This window comes from Drosophila obscura, unplaced genomic scaffold (genome assembly GCF_018151105.1).
Source record: "Drosophila obscura isolate BZ-5 IFL unplaced genomic scaffold, ASM1815110v1 contig_151, whole genome shotgun sequence".
Taxonomy (NCBI): Eukaryota; Metazoa; Arthropoda; class Insecta; order Diptera; family Drosophilidae; genus Drosophila; species Drosophila obscura.
The window spans coordinates 227,199-241,229 of NW_024542737.1; the positions used below are offsets into that span (position 1 = coordinate 227,199).

Here is a 14,031-nt window from a genome sequence, read left to right on the forward strand (position 1 = left end):
TTGCAATTGTCCCACTAAATCAAATGGCCACAAATTGATTCTTTTTACCAAAGAAAGGTTTATGCATTTGGATTTGAAATACAGAATATTAAAGCTAACGAGATACATAGAATGATGAATTGACGTATTCACAAAGCGGTTCCTTTTATTCAAATATTAAATTATCGTTTGAATTATGGGCAATTAAAAAACTCAACTCACGTAGCACAAAATCCGAAGAAAAAAAGCGTACAAAGAACACTAAAGGAATGAAGTACGGAGAGCAATTGAATTTACTGGTAACTGAGTGCTGGAGGCTTTTAGTGCCATCCAGGGAAGGGACTAAGCGCGGGCATAGGTATGTGAATATGAAAACTTTCTTATCTGTATTACCTACCTGATGAATGGCATTCACAGTTAAATGAGCTGTTTCTCAGTTTTGAATGAGCTATGAATGAATTACTTTAAAAGGTTCGTAATTGAGTCTATTTGCATGTACTAAAACTGCTCTGCGTACTCAAAAATACATATTCAATTCAGATTTTATGTACATATATATTACATACAATTTTCATCTACTTCTAATTCAATTCTCGGAAAACTACCTTTGAAATTTGATTTTTTTGTATAGCTTACGAATTACGTAAGCCGTCCTGGAAGTTCCTTTACAATGTATATCCTTCTATTTCCTCGATTATTTTATACATTTTATACATAATTACTCAATCATTTCGGTGTGTTTTGTACATACGAATTTAATCCAAATTTGCTACGTATCAACCCTTTCCAATGCTTTTCATATTCCTTTGTTTTCCTTTTTCCTCACAATGCCACAGATTTTCCACTCCTTCAATCCAATCCATCAGCTTTAAGCGAGAGAGCTAAGCAATTGTTGGGGAGGATTCTTCTTTCTCACAAACGTTTTCATCATTTTGGCATTAATAATACAAGGCAGCCGTGACTGGCTGCCGACTCGAAAGCTTTTCTGTTTCCCCTCCACCAATATAAAAGTGATGGCAACCTCACTCAAAACGTAATCCTTTAGCCAATTTCCCAGAACCAAACACAGACACAGATGCAGATATACACACACACACACACACACACACAGAAACAGAAACTCGTAGATACAGACATGGAAAGTGCAAGCCGAGGACATGTCGCCAACGTTTTCCAGCAAATTGGTGCCAATTTTTGCGACGAGCGCTATGTCAAATTGTCATTGTCAGGATGCCAAATGCATTACAACAATTCCAGCAACATCCTGATGTTTGGTAAATGCCAGAGAATCGTGGCTTGGGGATTGTGCAATCGGCGTGCCAGAATGACAAATTACAGGGTGTTAAATTTAACACTAATTTCGGTCCCTAGTAGGGACTTCCTACCCCGCCACAAAAAAAAGGTTGGAAAAATAGAGAAAAATGGAAATACATTTGCATAAAACAAAAAATGTTAAGGCCTGAAAAAGGGTTCAAGTTTGGTTCAATAGAACAAAACCGAAAAGTATGAAAAATATCAATGCAAAGGTAGAGAATTTAAGCAAAAACACCATCAATAAAATAAATTCTAAGCAAGAAACATTATTCTAAGAATTGTCCGATGCTTCAGCAACATGTTTTGTATGTGGCTATACCCTCTGGGATACGATCTATCCAACAGACAAAAAATGTAGATATTCCTTTTGTATGATCCCATTTCTTCTATACTTTTAATAAACTTACCTCTGACCATCCACAGCGAATTGTTCATTTTGTAGATACAATTTTATGTAGGGCTGACGGGTGTGCAGCTTATAGCGACAGTTCAGTGCGCGAGGATACAGGCCAGGATAAGCCGGCGATTGGACATAGCAGGTCTGCAGGCGGCAATCCCGATATTCGCGTTCGCAATAGGATCTAGAAAGAAAACAAAATATAATTGAATTAGGAGGAATGTATAATTTAATTGCTTTTAAATTGATTGCCCCCAAAGTAAATGTTCGCTCAGTAGGCCATCTAAAATGATTTAAGAAATTTTCGGGTCTGCTACAGCCTTCCCCCATCTGTACCCATTCCGTTTCCCGAGACAACGAAACCAGAAAATTGTGTTCACTGATTTGGAAATTTCTGTTCCGCTTTCTCACTTCACCCTCCAACAAATTTACGTTGCACACTTTTTTAATTTTTTTTCGAGGCTTGTTAAATTTTTGTTAAATTGCAAAAAGAAAAATGTCTTTTATTGGCGCGTATAATTTTCAATTTGTTTAAGTAAAACAAACGGAAAATCATTCAAGACGATGCTAGCGTAAATATGATTACCATTTTTATTCATTTTCGCCAAAGCTCTCCTTTCTTCTCTTTCTCCTTGTGGCTATTACTCTTTGTCTTTGGTAATTTGCTTTGCTTTTGGCTCGATTCGGTTTGGGGGTCTAGGGTTTGGCTTTGGTGCCGATGTGCGCGTGACCGCAAAATTAGCATAAAAATCATATTGGCCATGTGGGCGAAAAGGACTGGGAATTGTAGAATTCCCATCCTACTAAGTTCTGGCTCCTTCTGGAGCAGCCTCACAGGGGCCTCTATTGATGGGCTCTTAAAGATGCCTCTTGATGCCATTTAAAGATGATAAATATTGCGGATTCAATTGGTTTAAATTGAACTTTCTTGGGAGGAGGTTATGGAGAAAGAGAAGGAACTTTATTTATAGGTTGCTTTTTTATTTTCACTATTTATTTGGTTTTTTTTTTATTATTTCAAATTTTATTAAATTTTCTGTCATTCGTTTAGCACAAACTTCACAACTTCCTCTCAGGACTTTATCAGTAGTTGAATTTCATTGCAAATTGTGCATTTTTCATGTGTTTTCTGCCTCAAGAAAATACTCTTTAGTTCATAGAAAATTTCGTTGATTTTTTCCTGATTTTTCCAAGTGGGACTTGACTGTAAATCCCATTTCATTTTGTTGCAACTCATTTGGAAAACGATTCTGCCTACGCTGAAACTTTCGGCACTCATCTTCCCATCCCCCTGCTTGCATATGCACAAATATCATCAGAATAAATCTTGCAAATTCCCTCTGCACCTTCTGTCAGGGCTCTGCTCCCTTCATAGAGAGCCAAAAGCTCTGCTTAAAACTTGCAACTTATTTTATTAAGATAAAAGTTAGACTTCCAGAACAAAAAACGGAAAAAACGAATCCAAAAAAGAAAAAGAGAATCAAATAAAATTTAATGTCTGCAAAGTTTTATTTTTGTCAGCATTTGTTGGCTGAGGGCGGGTAAAGCTGCTTTTTAGGGCCCTGGCTTCAATTGCCGACTTTTTCAGCCATCTTCCGAGACACAGGCGCACGCCTCTTCCTCTCGCGAATTACATGTTTGTCGCAGTGCAGAAGGAACCAAAGGAGCATCAAAGATATACCCCCTGTAATTCAATTTAATGTGACCTTCTGTTACCACTGAATCGAGTTCTTGTTTCTCTTTTTCATGCGATTATGATACGATAAAATATCGACAAGGCAGGGACATTGCCTGTCTCTCTGACTGGCAACCATTCTACATGGCTTGTTCCCCCCTCAAAATCAAATTGAATTAACGCCCGAATTGGCCTGCAAAAATAACCAATAGCCCTCCCCTCAGAATTCCCTTTGTTTGTTCGCTTTTTTTGTAGGCCCATTTCTGTTTGCCATTTACTCACCCTTGAACCACTTCACCGCGACGATTTGGATATAACTCCGGATGCTGGCCATATCGCAGATAGACTTCGGTTTGCTGCTCCGCGCGTGAATCGAATGTGAAGTAGGTCTGGAAAAACAGAGGGGAAAGCATATATAAAGCGTGTGCGATGAGGGCACAATCGAAGAAAATCACGTATACGCAGGGGGTGTCGGGGGTGCAACATGGTTCGTGCCCCATTCCTGCTAAGCTGCAAGCCATTAGTAGCCATGGTTAAAGCCCCATCTGACATGCCCTCGCCATTGTTGTTGATGAATTTTGTCAATTTTCCAGTGCCATGCCGTGGCATCCATTCCCAACCATTCCTTGCTACGTGGCAACAATTGCGTGTTTCGTTGGAGTAACCACGGGGCATGCAACTTCTAGCGACCGCCTCTTGATGAAACAGTCGCCACCTGCAACAACATCCACCTGCAACTGCCGCCTCTTGCATGCCTCACCTCGTCACGGCCTGCCTCGGTCTTTATGCCACATGGAAATGTGCAATGTCATTCGCCCTGCCACACACACACACACACACACAAATACACAACGAAGAAGTCATTGAGTTTTTCTCTTTTTGCCCTTTGCACTCCCCCTCTACCACAACCTCAGTTCCGCTGGCCACACTGCCTCCCTGCCATCCTGTTTGCCTGTTTCCCTGTTGTTCCCTACCCAAAGCCTGGCGGCCTCATCAGCACTAATGACGTGCTGCTGCAGTGACGCAGGCAGCCACGCCCTCGCCTGCCCCGGGAAACCCAGTTGCAAATGGCCAACGAAATGAAGTCAGTATACAGAGGGGGACGGTCGATGGGTCAGACGTCAGAAGGGTAAAAAGTAAAAAGCATAGATAGCGATAAAATATATAGAAGAAAAGATCGTACATTTGTCATGGTGGCAATAACCATATGGGAATGCGAAGCTTATTTTTATATTTATTATTATTATTATTTGCAAGGTTCCATATATTTTAGAATATCATCAGTCCTTCAGCTTTTTTATCTATCTATCTATCTATCTATTTATCTATGATTCAAACTATACGTTGGTTCGATTGCCAAAATATTTGCGATTCAATTCGGTAAAATTGGATTACAAAGTGTACAGTAAATACCAACAGGTACGTATGTATGCCTCTAAACGTATGATTGCCAATAACCAACTTCCAGACTTTTGTTTGATCATGGCCATAAGTGATACACGCCTCGGGCCATCAATAAAAACATTCATTTCAATTATCCGAATCGAAGTCGAAATTATCGAATAGACAACCACAGAGGAGATTTCCTGGACCACATCACCACCAACCCGCACCACCACCACCACAAAAGCTTCATCATTATGTACCTTACCATGTTCCCTTCATCATCCTGTTGGCGGGGAAAGCTACATAAAGCCTGATGGGGGATTTTCCAGCGGGTCTCTCATGGATGGAAGGAGAAGCATCATGCTGCGGCAGGAAAACGGAGGAGAGCGTAATGCACATGTCAATATTAAATGCGTTACCGGCGTCAATGACGTTAGCGCCACTTAACGACGTGAACAATGGCAGACGCGCAGGTTCGTTTCGATTCATCCTGATGCTGCACACGTGGATGCTACCCATCTGCCTCTGCATCTCCATCCCCATCCCCATCTCAATCCCGTTCAATCCATGCCCATCATTCCATTCCCATCGCTGTAGTTTGAGCTCGTTATGTGCGGAATTTAAATGCATTGAATGCGAGTGTTCTTCCATCGAGGGAGCCTGGACCCTGATCCCCTATGCGATGGCATGACGATGATGACGATTATGATGCTGATGCAATGCACCAGTGGCAAGTTGGATATCTGTCTGGTCATTTCCCGGTCTCCCGTTAATAACCTGACAAATTTGTGCCCCAATAAATTAAAATTTCAAATGGATTTGTTGCCTCCCATGACTCTTGCTCTTCGCTGTCGCTGTTTGTCGCTTTGTCAACTTTGTGAAATTATTTTTGATTTATTTCTCATTGAATTTATGGAAATGTTAATACCAAAACGAAATTAAATTTGTTTCGCAACCGTAGATACTCTTGTACGGAGGGTATGGCAGACCTTTCATTCAGACTGTAAACTAGACATCAATAGTTGTGTTCAGTTAGAGCCGAGGGGAGAATGGTGAGGAAATATCCTTCAAAATATTATTTAAATTATTCAGCTGCACCCATCGACATCGAAGGGTATTTATATCTTCGTTAAGTCTGACTTTGCTGTCTGCTTTTTAATGTTTCTGCTCTTTCTGCTTGCCACTCCTGTCCCTTGCCGTTCTGTCCTGCCGTGTCCTGCCATGTCCTGCTGTCCTGTCCCGTGCTGTGTCTCATTAAATCGTGTTATTACATTGCCAGAGCTGTCGCTTATTTTTATTTATTACCCAATGAAAAGGCATCCCACCCACTGAACGTAGCGACTAGGTAGCGACGACTTTTCCCGACGCACTCGCACCAAATAAGTGGCAAGAAAGTTCCCGTCTGTGTGTCCGGGAGGGATTCTGTTTGGGTTGGATCTTGGTCCTGAAGGTCCGGGATGGGGTGGGGTTGGGGGCGCAAATCTGCGTGGCAAAAACAAAGCACACCATCCGCCAACTTTTCACTGGCAAGTTCCAAGCGAGCTTGGAGAGTTTTCATAAATATTTATGACTCCATTAAGGTGTGCATAAGACACACTCTGGAGGGTGTCCTGCCACAGGACTCCACACTGCCGCTGTGTGCACGGCACCGGAGCACTCATTCATGGCTTTAGTCGTGTTGTTTGTGTTTGCGCATCCCTGCAACTTGTTGTAAGCTCAGGCATAAAGCCAATCGACTGCATTCACTACGCAGAAAGAGCAGGCAGTGGTGCTGGTGGCAGCGAGCAGGGGGCCGGCGCATGTGGCGGGATAAGGAAGGAAGAGCTTTGACTGGGATGGAATGAAAGAAGTAAAGCTTGAATGGAATTATGGATATTGACGGATGTGATTTTGAAGGTTATATCATTATGGATGGGAAAATTGGGAAATTGAGATGTGGAAAAAATTCCATTGAGAAAGTGCTATAGAAAGTAGAGAACCCCGCGGGGCAGGTGCTTTTTCTGTACAAAATTTGGTATTTGACAGAAAAAAAGTTATAGGGGACTGTATTCGACACGAATGTGAGGTTAAGCTTTCGAAATGTGTAAGAAATCTGAATTTTGGCTATATCTTTATGCATCACAAGTAATCTTCATTTTATTTAGTGTCTCCTTTAGTTTCTCTATCACTAGAATATCCATTTATGCAGGTAATCCCTAACCATAATCCTATAATACTTCCTTCCCTCCGTAATTTTTTATATGCCAGGGTTTCATTTTTCAGAAATGATTTGCAGATAAAAAACACACACAAAATCTACATTATAAATATTGAAATTCCTTATGTGACATAAAGAACTTATCTGTCATTTTATAAATGCAAATACCGCATCAAAAACACAGCAGCAAAGCAGTTGATAAAAAAAACAAAAATATAGAAAAAAACAGTGAGGAAAATCAGAGGAAAAACAGCAGCGAAAAGCGAACGGGGGGAACAGAGCTAAATAGAATTCAAGTTTTGAGCTGAAAATTCACATAGATACGGAGTTATGTATGTGCATATATGTTGTGTGGTGGCTGAACGGAGAATGACGGCGCCAGCCAGCCAAAAAGGATGCAAGAGAAAGGACGAGCAGACAGACGGAGGCCAGACAACAGCCAAGGGATCCAGGGATCCACCCACGCCATAGACGTTCTGCTACTGAATAATGCATTCAAAAAAAAAAAGAAAAAAAAATAGCACACAAAAAAAAATATAAAGAAAAATATAAAAAAATATATATATAAAAGTATATGCCTGTGTGTGTGTGTGTGTGTGTGTATATAACTCTCTCTGTCACTCTCTTTCTTTCTCCCTTTCTCTAAGTGCGAAAGTGAGTTGCATAGATGCAACCGAGCAGATAGAGCAACATGGGTCAGGACGCAGCAACAGCCAGAGGAAAGCCAACAGGCAACAGCAAAACAAGGACCGATATGTCAGCTGTGGATACCCTAATAGATTCATTGCTCCTGTGCCATACGATTTTTTTTAGTATATTCAGTAGAAAAAACCGCCAAAGAGTGCCCCTTGCGACCGTCTATACGATCTTGGCTGTTCCGACTGGAAATATTATCATAATGATTATGCAAAAACTGTTTAAGAGACTTATACCCTCTGAAAGGGTATCAAAAGCAGGAAAATTCAGTGTAGAGAAAAAGTAAAGGAATGAAAGCATCGTGGAGTGGAAGAAAGGATGAGAGTCGAAAGGAAGGACAGATGAGAGTGGAGCGGTGAGGAGGGGAGAGTATGGAGCAACGAGGTGTAGAGGTTGAAGTGTAAAGAGTGCAGACAGGCAGCCAGGACTTGTATAATATTTCCTCTAAATTATGTGATAAATATAAATATGCAGAAATTTATATACACCCATACTTATATATTGTGCCCCAGAAATTTACCAGGACCAAACAATACAAGGAGCTGCAGAGACTTTTGTTTATTAGTATAAGTGGCAGAACTTGGCGAGGGGGCCCAGAGAGACATCTCAAGAATGAGACAGCTTGCTTTTGCAGTAATTGGAATTCTCCCAGGGAGACAAAATAAAACGTAACGAACGAATGAATGCTTCTGCTCACCTGATCCGTAAAGTTGTCAGTGTGAAAGAGTACTTTCACGTAGCTCGTCTCGCTGATGAATGTCTGGGGCTGCTCGGCCTCGCCGCAGAACATGCCCGGCTCCCGGCGATTGGAGACATCCGTCTTGGCATTGCCGTCAACAATCTGCAACGATACGACACGTAGAGGAGAACTCAATTCAGTTGGGAATAACCCCCATATGTCATCGTTTAGCTGAGGGCATAAATTAGCACGGATTGTCCGGATAGCACGGATTGTCCAGCGGGGCATGATAAATCAAATGCTGGCTAAACAGTGGCCACAACCACACCCACCTGCAAATAGCCGCCCTCGCAGTGGGTCGCATTCAGCAGTTGTCCCACTTTGAACTTCTTGAACCGCAAACGCAGCACAAAGTCTCGCGGCGCCCCCTTGAGGGTGCGGAAACGATACCAGCAGGTCAGCGGTCGACCCACATTCTGATTGCTGACCTCCGGCGAGCTGATGTCCTCGAATATGTCCACCGTCTTGTTGCAGTGATCCTTGGATATGTCCGAGGAGCTTCCTCCTCCACCACCGCCGCCTCCACCGCCGCCACCACCACCACTGCCGCTGCCACCTATTAAAAATACAAAGGAAAAAGAAAGAAAATGCGATTAGGAGGTTTATGAATTGGCAAAAGAGACTTGGAGAAACTTGCTAACAAAAGGACCAAGCAATAAATGGTAAAGCTCTGCAGTTTCTATGAGTTCTGACCTCACAAATCTTTCTCACTCCCGTCTGATATCAGAGTAGAATCTCATTAAATCATAAAAGATGATCTCAAGTCTTAAGCTGAAATCCAAAGTCATGCACATGACTTTGGGCACCATAAACATGGCTCGGGATCTGCTTACTGCACACATACATATATCTCCTCGCATGCAGAAGACACTTTTGTGTGGGTTACCTTTTCCATCTAATCTGTGGCTAAAATTCTCTGCCACTCGGGGCTTATTAATCACGAGGTTCTGCTCACAAGGCTCTGCTCCCCGTGCCGTCTCACCTCTATTATAATCTAGAGGGAGAACAAAAAGAAAACTCCTGCGGCCGTTTCTATTCATTGTGCTTAATTTATACAGCGAAATGCATAAATGACAAAAGGACATTGTGCTGAATTTGTAATTCAAGTCTGGCTGTTGACAGTGGCCCCCTCTGCCACTCCCCTCTCTCCTCTCGCCAAGCCACTGACTGCTTCAGCCGAGTCCCCCGACTCATGCAAAAGACGCAGACGTCGTTGTCCCTGACTCTGACAAAGACCAAAAAAGAGAAGGTCCTGCCTCGCCAGAACCAGGCCCCTCCCCCAGCGCCCACTTGAGCAGTCAACGCGCGTAAAATTTTGAGCACGCAGTGGGTGCGCGGAGGAGAGCAGAGCGGGCCGGCGAAAACTGAGGAAAGTCGAGTCGACTGTTTGTGTGGTTGCCTTATAAATTACCCCAAAGGCGAGTGCAAGTCCTTGCAGGATCTCTCTTTATTTTATTTTATTTTTGGTATTTTTGCCTATAATATAAAAATATTCTTGAGTGCTCAACTTTTTAATCAGAGAGGAGAAGTTATTTTGGTGCGGGGGCGGGCAAACAAGAGGGTTACGTGACCAACATTTTTTCACATTTTGCATTTCTTTGATTGTTTTATTATTTTTTGCTTATTAAACATTCTGTTGTTTTTTGTTTGGTTGTGTCCTTCTTTAGTGTTGATTTGTGGAAAGTTTATGGCAAATTATTGTTGACAAATTGTACGCTTTTCTTTCACTAATAGATGTACAGTTGGGCTTGCTTTTTGGTGCAGTTGTTTGTACAGAGACAGTTCCGGGTCAGTTATAGATTTGTTTTTGAAGTGCCACTCCGTATTTAAAACCGAAAGTGTGACCAGCGCTGGAGCTGTATTCCTTCAACTACAGTTCTTCCTTCTTTTCTTTTCTTGCCCCATTGATGGTCTTCACCTCATTAGAGTTGATTTTGTTTTGCATAATTTTAATCAAAAGCAAAGGAAATTTCCCCTTCTATCAAGGATATCGCCATCTCGCGCCGCTAATTGAATCCGCAACTTAATTAAAGCAAGAGAAGCTTTTCTCTATCTCTCTCTCTCTCACTCTCTGTCTCTCTGCATTCTGCTCGCAACGACATCAAAGAGGATTTAATTAAATGAAATATTATACGTTTTCATTAAGCTTAAAGAGAGATGCGACCACAAGCAAAGGATGATACTGTTGGGTTACGGATACTGCTACAAAGGGACTCCGTTAGCAAATCGATTCATACACGCTAACGCACATACATATGTACATTCATACAAACATACGTACATTCATACATATATACATACATCAGTATTTTGACAAAACGCAATCAGCTTAGCTGCAGGCATCCACCGACCCAATCCCAACCGAAAGCAATTCGAGCCAAGCCACCCATTCGGAACCACTAAAACCACCAGCCAATATGGCCACCGCGCGCTCAGCATGTGCTCTGAAGCTGAACAAGCAGCTGAACATCCCATTCCACCATTCCATTTCGTCTTGGAGGGGGTGGCCACTGTTTCTTAAGCTCAAATCGTGGACTTGGGCGCTTGGCTTGATGGTTGGGAAATCGCCGAAGGCGACAGGCGTACAGAAAGCGTATAATAAATCTGTTTAATTTATCAGCGTTTCATTATGTAATACATTCTATAGGGATGGCCCCTTCCCACCGAGAGATACATGCCTCCTTCTACTCGTCTTTTGTTGCTCAATCTCTTTGAGTTGCGTGTTAAAGATAAAGAGGGAAATTTGGGCCTTAGCTTCAGCTGTCAGTAATTAGCGTTCACCAGGAGTAGCTTTCCAAGGGAGAGGAGCAACGAAATAATGGAAAATAGTAAGAAACAGAGAGCAGAGCCACATAGAGAGTATTAGCAATAAATATATCGATTGCTTTACATTTCCCGATAAAACCCCCAATTAAAGGTGCATTTCAGCTTTGACTTAAAGACGGAGAAGGAGATCCCCTTCTCTGCATCGCATTACGCCGATAAAAACTCGTATAGAACATGTTTGTCAGCTTTAACTAACCGTCTTACCAGCCAAGAAGTTAAGAACCATCACTCAGCCTTTGGCTTCTGGCCCACATCGACAGTTTCAGTCCGCAAAGCAGAACTCAGAGCCATGATTTAAACACTCGGGAAAGCAGCAGACGAAAGGTCCAACTGGTGGCACTCACTTGTTAAGCCGCCTTCAGCTTCAACTCCGCCTCCTGCTGCTGCTGTTTCTGCTGTGCTGTGGCTGCTGTTGCTGCTGCTGCTGGTACTCCATGAGCCCTTAATCTTCGTCCTGTAAAGTTCACACAACTATTGTCACATGCGATACACCCACTCAATGGGACTACGAGCAGAAGTCGAGGACAGCAGCAGCACCAACAACAACAACAACAGAAAAGAACAATCTATAGTGGCCCGAGTCCTAGACAGAACTCTGACATCCTCATGCTCTGAATCGATTAGATGCGCTTTGCTGCCTGTGCGACTAACCTGTGAAGGACCCGGAAGAGCTGGTGGAGGACTCAAAGTAAAGCTGGAAAAATGGTGAAAGTCGCTGGTCTTTTGCATACACATACATACATATGTGCATACATACATACATATATACATACGAGTATGCCGAATCGGAGGGGCTCTGCCCACATGTTGATATATTGTCAGCAGACGCACATCGCATTTGTCTCGGCTTTCGCTCTTTCTCTGTGGCCTTCCGCCTGCCTCCACACCACCAGTCAGTGACTCCTTCGTCTGTCGCTGGTACATCCCTTTTTTGATAAAGGTTGACAAGCGTATGCCCCCATATCCCCATCCTCCTCCCCGCTCCTCCTACTGTGTGTTGTCAACAGCCATTGAGGGCCCTGCCGGGGCAGACATGAAAATCGATTATGAAAATCGTTTGTTCAACATTTTTCATGCATACACGCTCCAGAGCCAAAAGGAGAGCAGAGGAAAGCAGACATAGATAGAGCAGATCGACAGTTTTCGTTGCTGTTGCCTTGTAGATTGCTTCCTTTTTGTATTTGCATAAATATTTTAATAGAATTTTCCCCGCCAAAGCTGCTTGAACTAGTTTGCAGCTGAGCTCGCGCCCCACCATCTATGGTGCATACATCTGTAGGGATCCCTCTATAAGGATTGATGTTTAATGTGGAACCCTACTCGAAGAGGGTTGGGGTTTTGTCGTAAAAGGGAATGAAATGAAATTGACTTATTCAAATAAGTGATTTACCACTTGACGACGAACCCAAAAAGCTCGTAAAATACAACAACAGAATTTGCATAAAATTTGAAAAGGAAGTTCCCCCAAAAGAAAAACCCAAGAAGAAAGGGAAGTGAAATTTTCATTTGCCCATCAAAAAATGGAATTGATTGAGCAGGGTCTTGTTTGGTGGAAAGATGACTACTCGGTTCGATTGGATGAAATGGAGATGGAAATCTGTTGACATATTAAATTAATACGGATCCATGGAGTGTGTGAAGAACCACTTTGAATAATAGTTATGAAAAAGCTTTTAAACTAAACCCGAATGACCTCTACACTTAAGCGCATTCTTATGGGTTGCCAATAATTCAAACCTGCCACCTTTTAGGGATACATCTTATCATCTTATTATTTGAAGTTTTCATTTAAATTGCATACTTAATACATTCATAAAAAAATGATAAAATCAAACGTTTCTCCATTCAAATCATTCACGGAAAATCCTCAATTGTTTTTCAACCATAACATTCTTTCAGATAAATCTTAAGGAGACTTTCCTTTCAGTCTGACTGCCTTTTTGTGTGGCTTGTCCACTTCAAGGCCATTCAGATAATCCATCAACACTTGCAGCCTCTGCTCTCCTCCTCATCTGATTCCCCCATTCAAATGAATATAAATGACCTGACGCTTTAAATACTAATAGCCAGCAAATTCTTTCTTATCAGAGCAAAAACATTTCTCAACATTTTTCCAGTCACTTTTTATCTTATTCTTTGCTTTCTTCCTCTTTAATTTTGAGTGTGTGTGGGGGGGCCCTGCAGCTAGCAAAAACTTTTAGCAAGACAATTTGTTAAAAAGGAAAATCCAGAAGATGTGCCACGTGATAGCACTCGCTCGCCTGTCGTTGATAGATTAACTGTAACGGTGATGGATCATTTACTTAAATTATTAAAATTGCCTACTCAAATTTCACACACAAATGGAGAGAAAAGCCACACCCCTCCCCACCCCTCCCCCTATAAAATAAAAAGAAAAACACCCAAAAGCAAACCCAGTAGATGATTCACTGACAGACTGATTGAATGCCCAATAAGTGGAGGTAGGCAAGAGGAGAAGTCGATGCTTTACAGAAAATGCCTTCTAAGTCGAGCAAATCTGTCAGAGGGAAAACAAAACTCGAACGCTAACAAAAGTAAAACATAGCCGAAAATATCTGTGAGTGCTGCCTTCTGGAATAATCTTATTTGCATAAGAATATTGGGTATATACGTTAACACAAAGAAATGTCTGGGAAACAGATACATGAACTATGACAGAGTATCAAATTCCCTAAGACTTTTAAAACTTTCTTTAGGCAGCACTTTCGAATAAGTACGAAAAATAAAACATATCATAGAAGTATAATATGGCAACCATTTGCAGGAAAACTCTAGCAGAAATATACTTTAATTTCTCTCAA

At 41.9% G+C, this 14,031-nt stretch overlaps 1 protein-coding gene across 2 annotated transcripts in view; it reads right to left on the reverse strand.

The window, feature by feature from the left end:
* Positions 1 to 14,031, reverse strand: part of LOC111079754 — a 59,548-nt gene that overhangs the window by 11,548 nt on the left and 33,969 nt on the right. For both annotated transcript variants that reach the window (XM_022375039.2, XM_041591821.1), the window contains exons 3-6: positions 8,656 to 8,939; positions 8,342 to 8,485; positions 3,648 to 3,754; positions 1,701 to 1,874 (exon numbers count right to left, since the gene is read on the reverse strand). In XM_022375039.2, coding sequence (XP_022230731.2) covers positions 1,701 to 1,874; positions 3,648 to 3,754; positions 8,342 to 8,485; positions 8,656 to 8,939 — 709 coding nt within the window. The remainder of the gene's footprint in view (positions 1 to 1,700; positions 1,875 to 3,647; positions 3,755 to 8,341; positions 8,486 to 8,655; positions 8,940 to 14,031) is intronic.